Consider the following 19,718-nt stretch of genomic DNA (forward strand, 5'->3'; position numbering starts at 1 on the left):
AAAAAAAAAAAAAAGCAATTGGCTACCTACAGCAGTCATGGGTTTTTAGGTGACAAATGATTTCTGAGTTTTTAATGAATAGACATTTCATAATTAATCACTAACAAGAAATGGGTACAATTAGAAAAATATTCAAATAGAAGCCACATTTTAAAAAAGCATATTTTATACAAAATTCTACTTAGGAAAAGTACCATAACTTCAGGACTTAAAACCCACAGCAACAAACACTTTTATTTAACAAATGGTTAAAGCACAGAGTCAAAAACATTAACATTTTAAAAAAGGAAGAAGTACTGTAGAACACAGTTTTAACATTTACATTAAGCTATTTAAAAATAAAAGTGCCTAAGACCCAGAAAGGCAGGCTATAGAAGCTAACCCGGGTTATCCCTGCTCCACATGACATTTCTGCTTCTCTGGAGATCTAGCAACCACAATGGTTACAAATCCGGTGCGTATCCATTCACAAGGCTGTGAAACTGTTTTAGCCAGTCAAACCAGTCAGCGGTCAAACCAAAGGGCAAGAATGAAAAAATACAATAGACTTTGAAGAAGTGGCTGAATTTTAGTGGTTACAAAGGAACAAGAACTGCTCTTTCCTTGGCACTGTAGCTCAGAGAGGGCTAACAAGAACCACCAGACACAGATTTTGACAGATCATGTGCTAAAAAAAACTGCAAAAGACCCAAAATGGATGCTATTCACAAAGTGCTTTAGAATTAATACCAACACAGTACTAATTTTTTTCCATGTTTTACTATTTTTTCTACTTTCTAATAAATCATTTCCTGTTATGGCTAAGTGGTAAATATTAGCTTATATTAAGAATGTTAAAAATCTTTTAAATTTATGCCCAATTTTTAAATGATTACTCCTTTGAGAATGATTTCCAGATGTTTCCATGTGCCCTCTGTATTTCCAGCACGCAGCTCCCTTCCTAAGGAGTCAGGTTACATTCCAGGGTACAGATCTCAGGGATGCCCTTCTCATCCATGGGGACCAGAGGCTGTTACAAACAAGGTGCACACAAGGACTCACTCTGCCTCTTCACTCTTCTCGGGACCAGTCCCTGCTGAGTCTTCTGCCTCCCCACTCCTCCCGCCACAGCCCTCCTCAGAGGGTCTTTGGCCACACTCACATACTCGGAGGCGAGTTCCTGGCTGATGCAGCTGCATGGCCGGCTGGTCCTGCCAAGGCAGAAGAAGAGCAAGGTCCCCCAAGGGCCAACACCACACACAGTATCTCTGTAGGCCTGATGATAAAGCTGTATAAAGGAAATCAACCTTACGGCTGAAATCAGCCCTTTTCATAGCACATCCCAGAAGCTAGGCATTATGAGGCCAAAAAAAAAAAAAAAAAAAAAAAAACCTATGGAAAAAGAGACAGTTGGAAATCAAAGTAGGTATCTGGGAAAATATTATTGCTCAAACCACTCTGTGGGAAACAGCAGTCAGGGCATTCCCCTCCCAGTTTGAGATGAAAACTCAAACAAGTCCATCTTGGTCCCTCAAGGTAAATACAGGACTGAAATAAAATGAGGCACAGACATCCAGAGAGACAGCCTTTCAGACCTGTGAACCGGAATAGTTACTGACATAGTAACAAGCAATTTCCACGTAGATCACAGCTGGCCTCCCTATCCACACCATGCAACTTCCGTCAATCCTGTGTTTTCTGTGCAGAACCAATTTAGGCATGACTGAGCCATTTCATTATACACTAACAATCAGAATGTTTTAATATAAAAAATTAATGAAATATCTTTTATTTTCTCTGCTTAAGGGTAAACGTCTTAACATTTTATTACTTATTTTTATTTACTTGGACGGGGGAAGGGAGAGGGAGAGGGAGAGAGCGCACCAGGGGCCTGAATTAATCAAGTCTCCCACATGCACACAGAGAGCCGTTACTTACTGCCTCCCTCCAGGATGTGCAGGAAGCTGGAGTCAGGAGCAGAGCTGGGACTCAAACCCAGGCACTCCGGTAGAGTGCAGTGTCCCAAAGAACTCCTTACCTGCTGCACCTAGCACCCTTCTCTAGGGGTGAACTTTACACTCCTCTCCTCAAACAAACTGAATAAATGTGCTAGTTCTATAGTAAATAAAACTAATTTTGCCTGGTGAAAAATAACTTGATTCTCTGAGAAAAGATGATGGCTGATTTCATTCCCAGATCTGAATTTCAGGGTGTACAACTACCCTAGTAATGCTTCACACTGTCAGAATAGAATCCCAGACCTCAACACAGCCAGGCAGATTTTTCATTTCCAGTTTAATGAAAAAAAAAAAAAAGGTTTGCAAAGAACAGCTGTAAGACCATGGACGTACCACGTGCACCCTCAGCACGGAGCTGAGCAAAGATCCCCAGCTGAGTCATGAACCAGGTCCCTGGTTCTCTGCGGCCTCCACAGGGACACTCCCATCCTGGCTCCCCTTCCTCCCTGTCTCAGGCACATCCTTTCCCCCACCCCAGCTCATCCACACTCCTTCCCAAAGGTGCTCACACGCATGGTGAGCCTGTGCTTTCTGCCATCATCTGCAGGACATCTTTGTGTTTCAACTTTTCTCTTACACCTTCTCGCCATGTCCCTTTGCTCTTTCTCACTGTCGACCCAAGACCTGTGACTCAACACAAAGGGTCAGTAACCCGTGCAATCCACCAGTCTCCCTGTCTACAGTGAGTTCCACCCGAGTACTGCCAACTGCTACCAACACAAATAGATGTAACAACAGTATCTGTCACTACACCTGAGTGACAGACATGCTGTAAGCATTTTGGTACTCCATGTACTTTTCCAATTCTCAATAACCCTCCAAAGTAAATAAAATGCCTCCTTTTCTTACAGAAAAAGTCACTGAAACTAAGAATGGTAGAGAGGCTTTCCTTGGAGTCCAGAAGAACATCCCATCCCAACACAGCCCTTACTACTGACAGCGTGACTTCTGCTTCAAGCATAGGTAAAATAAATAGTTTGGTAATGCCAGTAGTTATATTCATGCATCTACTGAAACACTAAATGAATAGTAAACAAATAAACAGCTGCTCAGCTCAACGGTTCTTAAAGTCAGAGAAAGCCCAGCTGCATGTGGCCCGTGGCCGGGGTGGATCAGGAGCAGGTCTCTCTGGTCCAGAGGGTAGAGTGCTGTGTCCAGAGAAGCTCTCTCCACAGAGCTGCACACGAAGCAGGCTTGCTCTTGGGCCTGGACTCCTGCTGCTCACTGCATTGGACACCCCAGGACACACAGGGGCAAGGCCAGCAGAAGGCAGGATCAAGAGATGCTGGTCAAAACCCACAGCTAAGGACTGGGGACAATTTACCTAACACTTGGATTCTATTTGTCTATCACAAAAGACTTGCCAGCCCTAAAAGAACGGGCTGTGAATTCTGTAGACAACATGAAGGAGGACCAGAAGAGCAACTAGGCCGGCATTTCATGACAAACTGATAAAAATCACAAGGGAGGAAAAGACTGGAAATAAGGGCCCCAAAGACTAAAGATACAGGATCCAGAGCCCAAGAGGGGACACCTGAGTAGAAGAGGGAAGTGGCCAAGACAGCAGCCGTGATCAGCAGCAGATAGGGCTGGGGACCCAGGGGTCTCCTGGGTTCCTCCCATGACTGCTGAGAAACAAACACGCATGCACATGTCCTGCAACACTCTACATGCTTGGACTGCCACAGGTACACCCCTACAACTGGAAGCTCAAGTGTGGTAAGAATGAAAGCTTGCTCACTTCTCCCTGAGCTCCTCCAGCGAGCTCTCCAAGGACCTGGCCTTCACGACTGTGCAGGAAGCACAGGTCTCCAGCTTTCCATCTCCAATATCAGTTTCCTCGCCTCTTTCTTTTGGTTTCTCTGTAGTTGGTTCCTCTCCCTTTTCTGGTTTCTTAAGAAGCTGAGAAATTATGATATTAGTAAAATACCAACCTCAAGAGCACATTATAAAAGTAGTTGTTAAATAAAAATATATACTAAATATCAAGCCCAAATATCTAAGTAACAAAATGATGTAAGCTGAAAGTCCAAAAAAACCACCTGGATTTGGTTCAATACAGTCAATATTTCAGCCACTAAAATATTCTGTAGTTACAAGAAGTGGTGTGGCAGTTGATGTGGTGAATTAAAAAATGTCACAAACAGGAGGTTCACAATTTTCCAATTTCAATGTGAAAGTTAATGCATCCACAGTTGTATGCCATTTAACAACATTCTGGATGCATGTCCCTAGGCAGTCATGTTATGCAAACACCACAGAGTGTGCTCGTACAGACACAAGCTGCGCCATCCCCAGGCCATGTGGTCTCACAGGGCCTCCACTGCATACACCATCTGTTGTGGATCACAATGTCCTACGAGGCTGTGACTTATCTAGGTACACACACAGAGAACTGTCTGAAAGGCTCTCTGTATATGGTGTGAACAGTGACTACCAGTCTCTGAGGATTTTCTTTCCTTCACCACAGGTTCTAGTTTACCTAAAATAAACAAGTATTATTTCTGTAATTTTTTTCAAAAAGTTGCTTTAGGTAGATGGCTTTTAGGACACTTTACAGCTTTCAAAACTTATGACCCTCTTTCTTACAGCACGTGCAGCAAGATGCTGGGACACATCTAATTTGACTGTCTTTGCATCAGGGCCTGTACAGGTAGAATCCTTTGTAGAATAGAGCCAGCAGATGCACTTCTGGGAATTTTATTCTCATAAAATTGAACATATTTTAAATTTCAGTGTAGCAAAACTAGTTATGTTCAGTTAAATGAGTTCACTTACAAACAAAAAAGACGTAAGTTGAGGAAAACACTAGAAGTTGTTTCTCATCACGTGAGTGCATTGTAATCCTGTGTGGACTCCCTAAATTTGACCTTCCCCTCAGCGAGTACACTGCTCTCTCTGACAGCAGCAATACATCTGTAATAAATGCAAGCTCTGGGTAGGTCCAAGTCTCCACCTGCACTCATCCAACAAATGACTCTGTACCCACAATCTTCACTCTGTGCCTCTGATACCATCTGCCTGGGGCCAGCTCAGGCCTCACAAGTTAGGACATGACACTGATGAGGGCAACAGAAGGAGCTGGAGGGCTCCACAGGAACAAGGTGGAAATTGAGGCTAGATGAGAAGGCATCACAGCATATCTGGGTGGAGGGAGTAGGCACAGAAGCCTGAGGAAAACAGCAGGTGCACTTGAAAAAAATTCATCAAGCAAGAGAGCTGGAGATGAGCCAGGAACACTCATAGAAGAAGGTGGAGTGGATGTGTGGGAGCGCCACAAGGTCATCAGGAGATGAACAGCTACTGACAGGTGTGTTCTCGCCCAGCATCCATGTCTGCACGTAACCTGGTCACACACCCTCGTCTGTGCTCAAGCTCATACATGTACCTCAGTCACACACACACACCTCATCTTTCCTTACACTACGTATGTGTAACCCATACTCACATGACTCATCTGTGCTTACACTACTTACGTGTAACCCAGTCATATACACAGAATCCTTGTATGTGCTTATGCTTATACATGTACCTCACTCTCACACACACATACACCTTCATATGTGTGTACACTATATACATGTAACCTGGTCACACACAAAGCCCTGCCTATGCTCGTAACTTGGTCACACACTATATAATGTGCAACCCATCACAGACACATACATCTTTTTTGAAGCACTCCATGAAAAAGATCACACAATTTCCTAGATGATGTTGTCTAGCCTTTAACTTGTACGTTCTGGAATTTCACTTCTAATTTAAGCTCACAGCACAGTTTCAGAGTTCTCAGGGGGAACTCAACAGCTGGGTCGCTCCTACAGTTAGGACTGGTCACGAGGACATGCTCCACATCTCTGCCTTTCATCTGTCGGCATATTGCTCCACACATTTTGTTTGTTTGTTTTTAATAATTTAAATTCTCTGAATGACTTGTGGTCACAGATCCCCAAGTTGAGCACAGATGTTTATCAAAAACTAAGCTTGGGGCTGGACGACCTGAATCTCAAATGTCATGTTTGGCCACTGTGCCAGACACTCAGGGCAGAAGCCAGGGTTGGTTGCTCCCTGTTGCTGCCTCCGATCTGCCACCTAGAGTTTGTTTTACCAGATTTGGATGAAATCAGCTCTTTCTCATGCTACGTTTATTCTGATTTTTTTTTCTTTGTGAAGGACACTGAACTTACTTTTACTGACTTAAATCTGTTTCATTTCTTTGACTTATTTTAGATTCTAATTTCATTCTTTAAAAAAACATAAAACTAAAATGCTATACCCCAAAAGTTCTACTTGAAATTATAGTTGACATGGGCTATAAGTTTCAATGGTTCTTTCTGAAAACTGTCAGTAAGAAGCTGCTGACAAGTGATTTTGAGAATGTAAAGCATGAGGCACTGGGGTAGCTGTTGGTCTCGTCTGGAAAGGGAAACGAAAATGAGATCAGATGATGTTTGCATGCCAGTGACCGTAATATTTACAAATAGGTCACTCCTGGTGCATGAGCAGGAAGTGACAGAGCTAGATTTATTAGCTGTCTTTCAAGGACTGTCAGTTCTTACTTTTGAGAACATGTTTGTTAGAAGAAATCCGTTTGCTATACTTTGGTTATGGAGAGCTGTGTTTGTGCATCAAAGAGGCAAGGACACAGAAAAAGAAGGGTTCGAAGTTGCTTCCCAAGGAAAAGCCTGGTTTTGTCCATTCAGCCCCTCTCCTTGCCAACAAGGGATCGACCACCTTTATTTAACAGCCTTGGTTGGGCTCCTGAATTTCACCTATGTTATCAGATTATGCAATTTTAAAACCACATAGATCTTTACACAATTCTTATCAAAGCAAACTTAAACTGTTACAGACGAATGTTTTAGGGACAGATGCTTTATCTATTCCTCCTGCACATCTGTATCTTTTATCTCTGAAGCAAATGTGCTTGAATGACATTCTATTCCCTCTTAAGTTTTGAAGACAGAAACATTTTAAGAAACAGTGTTGTTTATTAGTGCTGCTCAGTTATTCCCGGCTTCCTTGGAAAGCCATATGACTGGCATGGGCAGAAAAAACACATGGCACCTCCTCTTGCAAGCTTTGAGAACTGTGTGCCGTTTTCCAAGTCACACATCCCTTTCCTGTCACAAAGACTGACAGCAGATGCCAAGATGGAGCCTCCATCAGCTTGGGTCACCAGATGACCACTGCAAGCCATCTACTGCTGCAGAAGAGACACATGAGCAAGAAACAAACTGCAGTTTGGTTGGACCCAGAGATCCTGAGACTGCAAGCTCCTGCAGCACAGCCTGGCCAGGCTTGCACGAGGAAAATGGTCGTGTGTTTTTTGAGGGTTACTGTTCAGGAACTGTTCACTCTATCACTAGTGAATTCCACGGGAGAAGTTATGTTACAGAAAATCCTTTGCTTCCCTAGAAAAACTATTCCTAGAAAAAAGAAATGGAATGTTTCTCCAAAATTACCTTAATCTTTACTTCTTTCTCTGCAGTTTTCTTTTGCTTATCTGCCTCTTTTCTTTTGCATCTCTCCTCTTCTCTTCTTTTTCTTTTCTCTTCTTCCCGCAAGCGTTTCTTTTCTAACTCTCTTCTCCTTCGTTCTTCTCGTTTCTCCTCCCGAATTCTCTGCATCCATGGAAAAACATGAGTATGAATCATCTGCATGGAAATGGCAGATCCAGGAAGGAAGGACACTCACCAGGTAGAGGGCCAGACCTACCTGCTTTTCCAATTTTCTATTTTTAATATATTCCAAAAGAGGTGTAGTTCTTCTAGCTAAAACACAGAAATTTTGTGGCATTTAATTCCAAAAACACGACTTCTTTTCAAGTACTTATCTTCAATTTAACCCTTAAGTAATTAGAGGAATAGTATTATTCGTGAAATTTACATGGGCATACACTGTACCAGAGTTCTTGGACACAGCTAATTCCTGGCTCTTTAGAGTCATAAAACACCACTCACAAAGATGGCATAAAAGTAGAACAAGCAGGTGTTAAACTTCCTGAATGTGTGGCCGGCGCCGTGGCTCACTAGGCTAACCCTCCGCCTAGCGGCGCCGGCACACCGGGTTCTAGTCCCGGTTGGGGCGCCGGATTCTGTCCCGGTTGCCCCTCTTCCAGGCCAGCCCTCTGCTGTGGCCAGGGAGTGCAGTGGAGGATGGCCCAGGTGCTTGGGCCCTGCACCCCATGGGGAGACCAGGAAAAGCACCTGGCTCCTGGCTCCTGCCATCGGATCAGCGCGGTGCGCCGGCCGCAGCGCGCCGGCCGCGGCGGCCATTGGAGGGTGAACCAACGGCAAAGGAAGACCTTTCTCTCTGTCTCTCTCTCTCTCACTATCCACTCTGCCTGTCAAAAAAAAAAAAACACTTCCTGAATGTCATGAGTACCTCTTCCTACTTCTGCAGATACATCACATCAATACTAATCATACTAATACATTCACTTTGATCCACAAATATTCTGGAAATTTATTCCTTCTTTCCCTTCTATCACAGGTGCAGCATCCCTAATCAGAAAATCTGAAACCTGAAATGTTCCAAAATCTGAACCTTCTTGAGCACTGACCTGACCTGGGAAGCTACCCCTGATCTCATGTGCAGGTTGCTGTCAAAACACAGGTGCGGGACCAACGCTGTGGCGTAGTGGGTAAAGTTGTTGCCTGCAGCGCCGGCATCCCATATGGGTGCTGGTTCAAGACCCAGCTGTTCCACTTTCAATCCAGCTCTCTGCTATGTCTGGGAAAGCAGTACAAGATGGGCCAAATGCTTGGACCCCTGCAACTGCATTAGAGACCCAGAAGGAGTTCCTGGCTCCCAGCTTTGGATTGGTGCAGCTCCAGCTGTTACAGCCATGGGGGGGGGGGGTGAACCAGCAGATGGAAGACTTCTCTCTCTGCCTCTGCTTCTCTATAACTAACTCTTCCTTTCAAATAAATAAAAATTAAAAAAAAAAAAAAAAAAAAAAACACCTCAAAGATGCATCTACCTGCATGAAATTATCTTCAGGCTGTGTAGGATACACACAAAACATATATGAATGTCACGTTTAGATACAGGTCTTCCCCGTAGTATATATGCACATATCCCCAAATCTGGAAAAATTCCAAATCCAAAACACTTCTGAACCAGGCATCTCAAATAAGGGTGCTGACTGAACCCATGTCCATGCTGTAGATAACTCAGAAGGATAAGACAAAACTCTTTCAAAGTTCATTCAGAAAGTTACCACACACGGCACTGCTAATCAAAATGGCACAGACACTTCCACACAGTCTACCTTGGTCCTGCCTTTCATGCCTCTGACCCGACCTGAACTGGCTGTGACCTGCAGGTTCTGGCACCTGCACACACGCAGACGCAGGCAGACGACAGTGCCATGTGTGCTGCAGGTCCTCACAATCTCAGGCTGAATGGGCTGCAGAGAATCCCTAAATGCATCTGAAACTGTCATGACATTTCTGGAATTCTGAGGATCAGGAATTAGAGGAGAGCCCCTAGCCGGGGGCCCCCAGAAACAAGGGCCCCTGACACAGTGACATCACCTCAAACGGCACCTGAAGAGGAGCTCTGCCGGGCACAGGAGCTATGGAAGGAACTGATGTCATCGTAGAAACCCACACTGGCTGGCAGGTTCAGTGGCTATGGAAAAACCCCTCCTCTGTGTTGACCAAGCCTCTGGCTCAGGGTAAGGACAGGCACTGGAACAGGTGAGATCACCTCAGATGAGCTACAGCCTGACATCCTTTGGATCCTGTCTCCTACAAACTGGCTGCTCTGTTACCCACAGAATTCATAGGACTGGTAAACGAGACCCTATATAAGAAAGTGTTTTATACACCGTAAAAGTATACTTTATCAACAAACATGCATAACCACTAATATCAATTTAACCAGTGCAAGGACAGCTACCACTGCTGTTCTGTGTGCTGTACACTTATCTCACAAGAGGAACGCGAGGCTTGGGAAGGCAATGGCACTTGCTGGGTGTCACCTCTTCGAGCTGATTCCAGGCCTGTGTGCTCTGAAGAAACTCATGACACAGTCCTTGCCAACTAGAGTTTCCTACTTCCATTTCACCCTAAGACTTGCACATGAGAAGCTACTGAAAACCAAAAGCTAAAAAAGCAAAAACTGCTTGCTTAACATTCAAATTTCAGATTGGAAGCAAGGCTCTGAGACCCAGTCCTGGGGAAAATGAATGAATGAGTGCCAGGAGACTCTCAGTTCAACCCAGCAACGTCTAAGGCTCTGAGCACTGTGTGGCAGGCCCCGAGACACTGGCACTGTGAGATGAAGGGGACACAACAAAAGGCAGCAAAAGGGCTACCTTACAACGCTCTGAAATGACAGACCCTGCACAAGGGGACACTGAGCAAAGTGAAAGAGGAACGGGAGGGGCAGGAAGGTCACTTCTGTAACGGCTCTGTGCTTTTCCTAGCTCTCCTTAAATTTAGTGAGTTCAACAGTGAAATCTCAATTTTTTGCCCCTGAAACTTACCACAGTCCTTGCCTTCTCAGTGTCAGTGCCACAATCTACAACTCCAAGAATCTTTTTTTTTTTTTTTTTGCCCCTGACCTCCCACATCCAACCCACCAGCATGTGTGGTCTACCCCACCTTCCAAAATACACACTGCCTCTGCCAGCCTAGCACAACCTCCTGGACCCAGCAAAGTGTGTCAACCAGAGCCCTTGCCCCTTCTCCAGGAAGGGGACGTAAGTCAGACCTCTTGCCCAGGTGCACTCCCTGCCTCTCCAACCACACCGCCCCTTGCTCCTTGTGCACCTGCTGCTCCTACAGTCCCACGGCTCAGCCTCCAACTCCTGCACAGCTTTCCTTACCTTCTGCCACGTCACAGAGCGCAGAGGAAATTTCCTGCTGTTCCAGTTCACTACACTTGTGGTGTCCATCACCAACCCAGAGGCTCTGGCTACCCTGACGGGTGTGCTTACTCCCCACCACCCACCACGAGAAGGCAGCCACGAAGGCAGACACCTTGCACATCCTGTTCACTGCTCTGTCCCTCGTCCAGACCCAGAGTTGGTACGGGCAAGATGTATCCTCAGTACATCCTGTCATTCGCTTTAGTGCTTTATTTTGAATTCAAAATCATGAAAATGTAGAACAGATTCTCTAAATAAATATCCCAGGGGAAAGAAGAAAGGAGTAAAGCAGACCAGTGAGCTCCCTCGCCCTCGCCTCCAGTTCTCCCAGGAGAGTTTCAGGACTGGCACTGGTTTTCTCTTCTTCCACAGAGTAAGCTTCTAAAAACCTCTTGTACTCAGGATCTATGAGGAGAAAAAAATGCAAAATCAAAATAAATACATTCCTCCCCAGGCCTGGGACAGGAATCATCCTCCATCAGTGGATTTCCTCTGGCAGCTTCACGAGCCAGCGTCTGGAAAGAGCTTACCGTCTTCGATGCTTCCAGTCTTGGCATCTTTCTTCTTCAGCTTTTTCTTGGCTACCTTCTGGAACGGAGCAAATTCAACCACAGCTGGGTACTCCAGGCCTTCAACCACAAACAGACCCAAGACCACCATGAGCCTCAGCTCCGTCGTTTGGAAGGCCCTGCTCTACGCTACACAAGGACAAGCCCAAGGTTCTAGACCATCATCACTGCTGCAACTACAACTGAATACTGTTCTCAAACACCTGAGCCCTCACCAGTCAAACTCCAGACTCCAACAGAGGAGGAGCAGTTACTCACTAAACAGAACATTCTTCACGCTGTAGGTCAAAGTTCTGTAATGATACAGTCACAAGCCACCAAACTGTTCACAAGGTAACTTACACCTCATAATTAAAATATCATCAAATAGTCAGGTTTCTCAGTGTCAGTTTACATTTTATATTAAAAGGTTAATTCAATCTGTTAAAGAAGGTCAGAAATTACTTTGCTTAAATGAGACACACTGGGCCATCACAGTGGCACAGCACATTAAGATGCTACCTACAACGCCCGTATCTCACCTGAGCACTGGTTTGAGTCCAGGCTGCTCTATTTTCTGTTTTGTTTTGTTAATTTATGTGAAAGTCACAGTTATACAGAGAGAGAAGGAGAGGTCGAGAGAAGGAGATAGGGAGAGGGAGAGGGAGGGAGGGAGGGAGGGAGGTATCTTCCATCCACTGGATCACTCCCCAATTGGCTGCAATGGGCGGAGCTGTGCCTATCTGAAGCCAGGAGCCAGGAGCTCCATCCAGGTCTCCCACATGGGTGCAGGGGCCCAAGGACGTGGGCCATCTTCTACTGCTTTCCCAGGCCACAGCAGAGAGCTGGATGGGAAGTGGTGCAGCCAGGTCTCAAACCAGCGCCCATATGGGATGCCGGCACTGCAGGCAGCGGCTTTACCTGCTACACAGCACCGGCCCCTGCTCTGTTTCTGATCTAGCTCCTGTCTGATGTGCCTGGGAGAGCAGCACAAGATGGGCCAAGTGTGTGGGCCTCTGCATCCACATGGGAGACTTGCATGGAGTTCTAGGTTCCTGGCTTCAATCTGATTCAGCCCCCCCATTATGGCTATTTGGGGAGTGAACAAGCAGATGGAAGACACCTCTCTCCTGCCCTCCCTCCCTCTGTCCCCTCTGTCACTGTCTTTCAAATTAAACACACACACACACACACACACACACAGGGGTAAAAGAGGACCTTCAAAGGGTCAAACAGCATGTAAGACCTGCTTCAAGTTAAAAGGTTGAGAATGGAAGCTGAGGGGCACAGATACACAAAGAGAAACGTTCACTAAGGGAACTTGTCATCTGCTGCATCAGCAAATGGGACACTTCCACCTCCACGCTAAGCCCAAGTACTGTCTTTGCCCTGGCGGCAAAGATCAGGTACTGTGACACAGCTCTCATTTCCCTGGAGACATTTCTGCGCTAACCTCAACCATATGGGATAAAGGTAAGTATCGGGGCCGGCACTGTGGCATAGTGGGTAAAGCTGCCGCCTGCAGTGCCGGCATCCCATATGGGCGCTGGTTCAAGTCCCGGCTTCTCCACTTCCCATCCAGCTATGGCCTGGGAAAGCAGTAGAAGATGACCCAAGTCCTTGGGCCCCAGCACCCACGTGGGAGACCCGGAAGAATCTCCTGGCTCCGGATTGGTCAAGCTCCGGCCATTGCAGCTATTTGGGGAGTGAATCAGCTGATGGAAGACCCTATCCCCCCTCCCCCGGCCGCCCACCTCTCCTCTCTCTATGTAACTCTGATTTTCAAATAAATAAATATTAAAAAAAAAAAAAAGGTATCAGGAGGCAAGCAGCACTGATGCAGCAGGGATAATGTCTGATGCCTCATAGTAGAGGCTCATCAAATGGCAGCTGACTTGCCCTCTGACCTCAAACCTGATTAGAAAGCCACAGTAGGGGCCGGCGCCCCAGTGCAACGGGTTAATCCTCTGTCTGCAGCGCCAGCATCCCATATGGGCGCCAGTTCTAGTTCCGGTGGCTTCACTTCCAGTCCAGCTCTCTGCTATGGCCTGGGAAAGCAGTAAAGGATGGCCCAAGTTCTTGGGGCCCTGCACCCACGTGGGAGACCAGGAAGAAGTTCCTGGCTCCTGGCTTTGGATCAGCACAGCTCCAGCTGTTGCGGCCATTTGGGGAGTGAACCAACGGAAGGAAGACCTCTCTCTCTGTCTCTCCCTCTCACTGTCTGTAACTCGACCTCTCAAATTAAATAAATAAATAAAAAAGAAAAAAAGCCACAGTAATCAAACAATGCAGGGCTGGCACAAAGATAGGCACACATGGAAGAGACAGCCTAGAATTAAACGACATGTGTGGTTACATGTGTGGCACAAGGGTGCCGGGCCATTCAGGGGGGAAGGGACAGGCTTCTCAACAAGGCTGTGGAAACTGGTCTCTATTGCAGAAAGAGGTTGAATACTAACCTAGCATCACAATTAAAAATTGGCTCAAAGTGGATTAAACCTAAACATAAGCCCTAAAACTACAACACTCTTGAATATGACACCAAGACACATGCAACTAACGTGGAAACAAACTGGACTATATGAAAACAGAAAAACCTCCATGCATCACACTTCTGCTTCCCAGTCAGCAGAGAGAAAAGGCAGCAACTTAAAGAACAGTAGGAAACATGTGCAAATCACATATGTGATGAGGGGCTGACACTCAATGCACAGAGAACTCCTGTAATCCAACAACTCAAAAACACAATCTAAAAAAGGGCAAAGGACTTGGATCTTTCTCCAAAGACGGTATACAAATCGTCAACGAGCACAGGGGAAGATGCCAGACATCAACAGTCATTACAGAATGCACACCTCGGTCCCAATGAGACAGCATTTCAAACTCAGGAGGTCGCTACTGCAGAACCCAACAAGAAAAACCAGAAGATAATCAGTGTTGCTGAGGATGGGGAGTCACTACATCCTTGTGCACCACTGGTGGGAGATACAGTGTTACCGCTGCTATGGAAAACAAAAACTCCTCAAAAAATTAAAAGTAGAATTACGAAATGATCAGCTGACTCCACTTGTGCATCTATATCTAAAAGAACTGGGAGCAGGGTGTCAAAGCTCTATGTGTACACTCACATTCCAGAAGCACTATGCACAACAGCTAAGACATCGTATACTCATGCTGTGGAACACTGCTCAGCCTGAAAAGGGAATGAAACTCTGCAATATGCTGCAACATGGGCAAACCTGAGGGCATTAAGCTAAGTAAAATAAGGCAGTCACGAAACGACAACACATGATTCCACCAACTCGAGGTACCCAGAGGAGTCAGATTCACAGAGCATACAGCAGAATGGCGGCTGCCAGGGGTGGGGCGCATGTGTAGTTTCAGTGCTACGAGATGGAAGGAGTCCTGGAGACGGCTGCTCGAGGAGATCACACTCAACACTAGGGAACTGCACTCTTACAAAAACGGTAAGATAACAGACTTTGTTATATCTATCTGCCAATGCTTAAATAAGATATTTATTTGAAAGGCAGAGTGACAGAAAAAGGGAGGGGAGAAAGGGAGAGAGGGGCAGAGGGAGATATGCTGCATCTGCTAGTTCACTCCCCAAATGCCCACAACAGCCAGGGCTGAGCTAGGCCAAGCTAAGAGTCTGGAATCTTTCCTGGTCTCCATGTGGGTGACAGGGGCCCAAGTACCCGGTCATCACCTGCTGCCTTCCCCGGTGGATAGCAGGGAGTTGGAGCAGAAACAGAGCAGCCTGAATTTGAACCGGTGTTCCATACAGCATGCCAGCATCACAAGCAGCAGCTTACCCCACTGCACCTCAATTCCTACCCCACTTCAATATTTTTTGAAAAGTAAATAAAAGACAGTTGAACAAATAAACAAGCCAACACAAATGTCAAACAGATTTTGACCTGGCCCCCAGCTCAGCCACTCTGACAATCTTGTTTATCCATCACCCTCAGTGGAGAAGGACACACTGATTCACACGGAGGGTGGGAGGAGAGGGAGAGGGTGCCTGATGAGTGAGACAAATTGCTCTAAGACGGATTCAGACTTGACAGCAAAGAAGCCACACCTGGCAGTCCAACAGGGAAGGAGGAGTGGACATCAAAGGCATAACCAGAAGGTACAGGGGATTGAACCCACACAGAGCAGGACAAATCTTGTCATCCACGCAGGCCTGACTGGAGCTCAGGGTCACAACCCCTCCCCGCGACATTACCGAGAAGGGGTGAAGGATGAACAGTGCTGTTAGGAAGACACACACTCAGATTCAGAAAATCTATATGAAAGAAGGATAAAATATAGAAAAACTTCACTCTAACAATAATACACAAGTTGTCGCCATTACATAGACTAAATTATGATTTACAACTTTAAGAGTAGCACCCAATCACAATATACTCACAATATCTTATTTTAGATTAGTCTCTGAGAACTAACTAAAACTCACAAAAATTACACCCAAGCCCATTGTTGTACTTCGAGACTGTAAGAGTTGAAAACAGTGATAAACCTTTGCTGTCAATGAAGATAAATCCATCAAAACGATCTCGGAAAAGAAGGATGTCATCAGGATTCCTAAAATTGATGTATGCTCTCGAGTAGAGGTGAGGACACAGACTGAAACAAGATACAACAGGAAAACCGCTTACCGCTTAGTACAAACACAGGGTCCCCTTTCCTTCATTTGCTTATGCCAAAAAACCATCTCCCGGTTAATTACAGCAATTTGGATATTCTTTAGCAACAAACAAACCAAAAACCACTAACTGAGATCCTTGTAATCAGCCAGAAAGAGATGTCTTAGGCCAGCTTCTCTGCAATGTCAGAGTTAGAATCCTGGTCCTCAGAGGTTGAAAAAACAAAGGCAAGTGTTCTGAACACAGACGACCAGGATGCTGTGTAACTCATGGCTCATTCAAGAAAATGTATACTGTAAGAGGGACTCCGCGTTAATCCGGATAATATTTAGATTTGCTTTTTTTTAAAAGTACTTATGGGGGCCAGTGTTGAGGCATAGTAAATTAAGCCGCTGCCTGCAATGCCAGCTCCCTGCTAACAGCCTCGGGAAGCAGTCAAAGACAGCCCAAGTGCCTGGAACCCTGCTCCAGGTGGGAGACCCAGAAAAAGCTCCTGGCTTCGGCCTGGCCCAGCCCCAGCCGCTGCAGCGATCTGGGGAGTGAACCAGAGGGATGGAAGGGCTAACTGCCTTTCACATAAAATAAATAAAATTCTTAAGAATAAAGTATTTATGGTGGCCCATGGATGGGGTCCACACAGAGAACTAAGCGTCCTCCCCTATGCCACGGTCACCAACATTCTGCGCAGGCGGCGACTTCCAGCCCCTCCCACAGAGCTCTGCAGCTCCGGGGAATCAGGGCCCTCAGGAGCGGTCAGCTCAAGACCGGCCTGGGACCCCAGGCCAAGATCCTGCGCCCAACGCCGGTCCTCGCATATCCGCCAGTCGTTCTGGACGTCATTCACCTGCTAACGATGCTTTCCTTGAACTGGCATTCCTATCAATACACGGTAATGACAGGGGCTGCAGCACAGGGCACCCTGCCTGTCTCCTGCTGGGTCCGAACCAGCTCACGCACGTCTGCCACTCACTCGGCAGAGTCTCAACGCGATTCGCTTTTACAGGCCGCACAGACGAAGCACCGGAGGCGCACACGGCCAGCAGCCCCGCGGCAGGGACGGGCGCGCCGGCAGCAGGTGCGGAGGCCCCGGCCACCTCCCGCCCTCACCTGAGGTCCGCCGAGAAAAGCTCGAAGTAGTCGTGCGCGGGCAGCGGGCGCAGCTGCTCCTCCAGCTGCCGCTTGGTGAGGCCGGGCGGGAGCCGCCGCACCACCACCTGCGGACCGAGCCGGCCGTCAGGGCCCGCGCCCCGCAGGCGCCCCGCAGGCGCCGGCCCTCCGCGCCGCGCCCCCGCCCCGCCCCGCCCCACCTTGCTGAGCGCGGCCCTCTTCTCCTCGCGAGCTCTGCCCGCGCCGCTCCCGCAGCCGGAGGACGAGGCTGGCGGCGTCCCGAGCTCTCGTCGGAACGGGATCTCCATGGCTCTCGTCCGGACGCCTCCTTCGCACTCCGGCCCCGCACAGCAACGGCCGCCCTCCGGCCTCGGCCCCGCGGAGCGCAGGTCGTACCCGCCGCGGGGCCGCCGCCGCCGCGCGCCCGCCGCCGAAACCTCGCGAGAACTCGGCGCCGCGGTCACCTGGGCGCGCGCCTGCGGCTCACAGGCTGTTCCGGTCAGCTGCCGGGGAGGGGCAATCGGAGGCTCGGGCAGAGCCCCGGTGGGGCGCTGTGCGCGCGCGCAGTCCCTGAGGAGTGCCTGGTGCGACCCTACAGAACACCTACCGCAAGACTACCACGACACTGCCGTACTTAGTACAAAACGCTGTGGTGTTTAATACAGAAAACAGTGCGACACTTACTGCAGAATACAGTACTAGGTAACTACGATACTAGAATGCGTAGTATAGAATACTACGCTACTACAAGAAATATACTTAATGTGGTACTTAATACAGAATACTACAATACTTAGCAGAGAATACCACAATTCTTGGAAAATACTGTGGTAGCACACACTGCCATGTTCAGTACAGGGCACTTTGATACGCTGCTCGGGGCAGAATACTTACTATAATACTTGGAACAATGAGTGTAAAATAGAATACTTGCAATGTTACAAAACTACAACTTAGTACTCAGGACTACAATACTACATAAAGTGGTTGTACGGAATACTCAGTATAGTACTACAATGCTATACTTAGTACAATACTTGGTATGACAGTACAGAACATAACACAATACTATGATACCACCGTTCCGTTCTCGCAGACACAGTTGAGGAAGCTGGTGTTTGTCAAGCAGCACCACAGTGCACCTTCGTTCTGCTGTGCGATTTACCTGTGGGGGGAACGCACTTGCTGCAGTGCCCTCACCTGTGGGCCAGGCAGTCAGTAGAGCAGCCAACAGCCAGGCCCCATGCACCGGTATTGAGTCAGTTCACCAGCAAAATTCATAATCCACTCATGCTCTTGATTACTGGGACAACACCAAAACCAGACTCACACTAGTGTATTTTTGCTTTATAAATTACAGGCAGCACTTGATTAATTCATATGTAAATTATGTATTTGTACTCTGCAAGGAATTTTATTAATCTTTATTTCAAACTTTATTCCCAGGCTTCTTCAGCTTAATTAGCAGCAAAGAATGAACTCCATAAGCAAAAACTGAAAGAGCTGCCCTGAGCTTACAAATGTGAGAAATCTAGATTTTATCTGATCATAAACAGAACAATTTTTATAAGCAGTCATAATATAAAACAGCAGCTCCCAGGAACTTTTCTTCAAAAGTTCACTGCAGGGGCTGGTGCTGCGGTGCAGCAGGTTAAGCTGCATCTATAGTGCCTGCAATCCGATGAGGGCACAGGTTGGAGTCCCAGCTGCTCTGCTTCAGATCCAGCTCCCAGCGGAGGATGGCCAAGTCCTTGGGCCCCTGCCACCCACGTGGGAGATGCAAAAGGAGCTCTTGGCTTTTGACTTCACCTTGGCCCAGCTCCAGCCACTGGGACCACTTGGGGAGTGAACCAGTGGATGCAAGGTCTTGGTCTCTCCTCTCTATAACTCTGCCTACCAAATAAATAAATCTTAAAAATTGACCATTCATTTTGCCTCATTCTTAGAAGGCTCATCAAAACTCTCCACGAAATGTGGAACTTCATCATCATCCTCGGGAGCACCTCTTGGTGCCTTTCCATCCACAGATGGGGGAGAGCTTCGGCCAGCTTCCTCGTCTCCGCCTGTCTGCCCACTGCTGATTTAAGATTCTGGGAGGCCGGTGCCGCGGCTCACTTGGCTGATCCTCCACCCTGAGGCACCAGCATCCCAGACTCTAGTCCCAGTCGGGGCGCCGGGTTCTAGTCCCGGTTGCTTCTCTTCCAGTCCAGCTCTCTGCTGTGGCCCGGGAGTGCAGTGGATGATGGCCCAAGTGCTTGGGCCCTGCACCCGCATGGGAAACCAGGAGGAAGCACCTGGCTCCTGGCTTTGAATCGGCACAGTGCGCCGGCTGCAGCAGGCTGGCCATAGTGGTCATTTGGGGAGTGAGCCAACGGAAGGAAGACTTTTCTATCTCTCTCTCTCTAACTCTGCCTGTCAAAAAAAAAAAAGACTCTGGGAAGAATCTCCGCCAGCTGCTTTGTCTCCACACTGCCTGTGATGGTCAAGGGGCTGCAAGAGAACTTCAAGGCTGTTAAAAGTGGATCGCTGTTCT

General features: G+C 47.3%; 1 protein-coding gene across 2 annotated transcripts; it reads right to left on the minus strand.

Moving 5' to 3' along the window:
• Positions 1-208: 208 nt before the first annotated feature.
• UPF3A (UPF3A regulator of nonsense mediated mRNA decay) lies at positions 209-17,798 on the minus strand. 2 transcript variants are annotated; one of them, XM_008252270.4, is made up of 9 exons: positions 17,386-17,798; positions 17,186-17,292; positions 15,952-16,058; positions 11,409-11,507; positions 11,173-11,283; positions 7,716-7,771; positions 7,463-7,621; positions 3,739-3,899; positions 209-1,190 (listed from the first exon to the last, which is right to left on the minus strand). In XM_008252270.4, exons 1-9 carry the CDS (start codon positions 17,491-17,493, stop codon positions 1,013-1,015), a joined length of 1,086 nt encoding a protein of 361 aa, XP_008250492.1. In that variant the 5' UTR covers positions 17,494-17,798; the 3' UTR covers positions 209-1,012. The 2 variants fall into 2 exon arrangements, with proteins under 2 accessions (XP_008250492.1, XP_051685368.1); XM_051829408.2 differs by lacking the exon at positions 3,739-3,899 and having other exon boundaries at positions 17,386-17,641.
• Between the last annotated feature and the right edge of the window lie 1,920 nt (positions 17,799-19,718).

Source organism: Oryctolagus cuniculus, chromosome 9 (genome assembly GCF_964237555.1).
Source record: "Oryctolagus cuniculus chromosome 9, mOryCun1.1, whole genome shotgun sequence".
Taxonomy (NCBI): Eukaryota; Metazoa; Chordata; class Mammalia; order Lagomorpha; family Leporidae; genus Oryctolagus; species Oryctolagus cuniculus.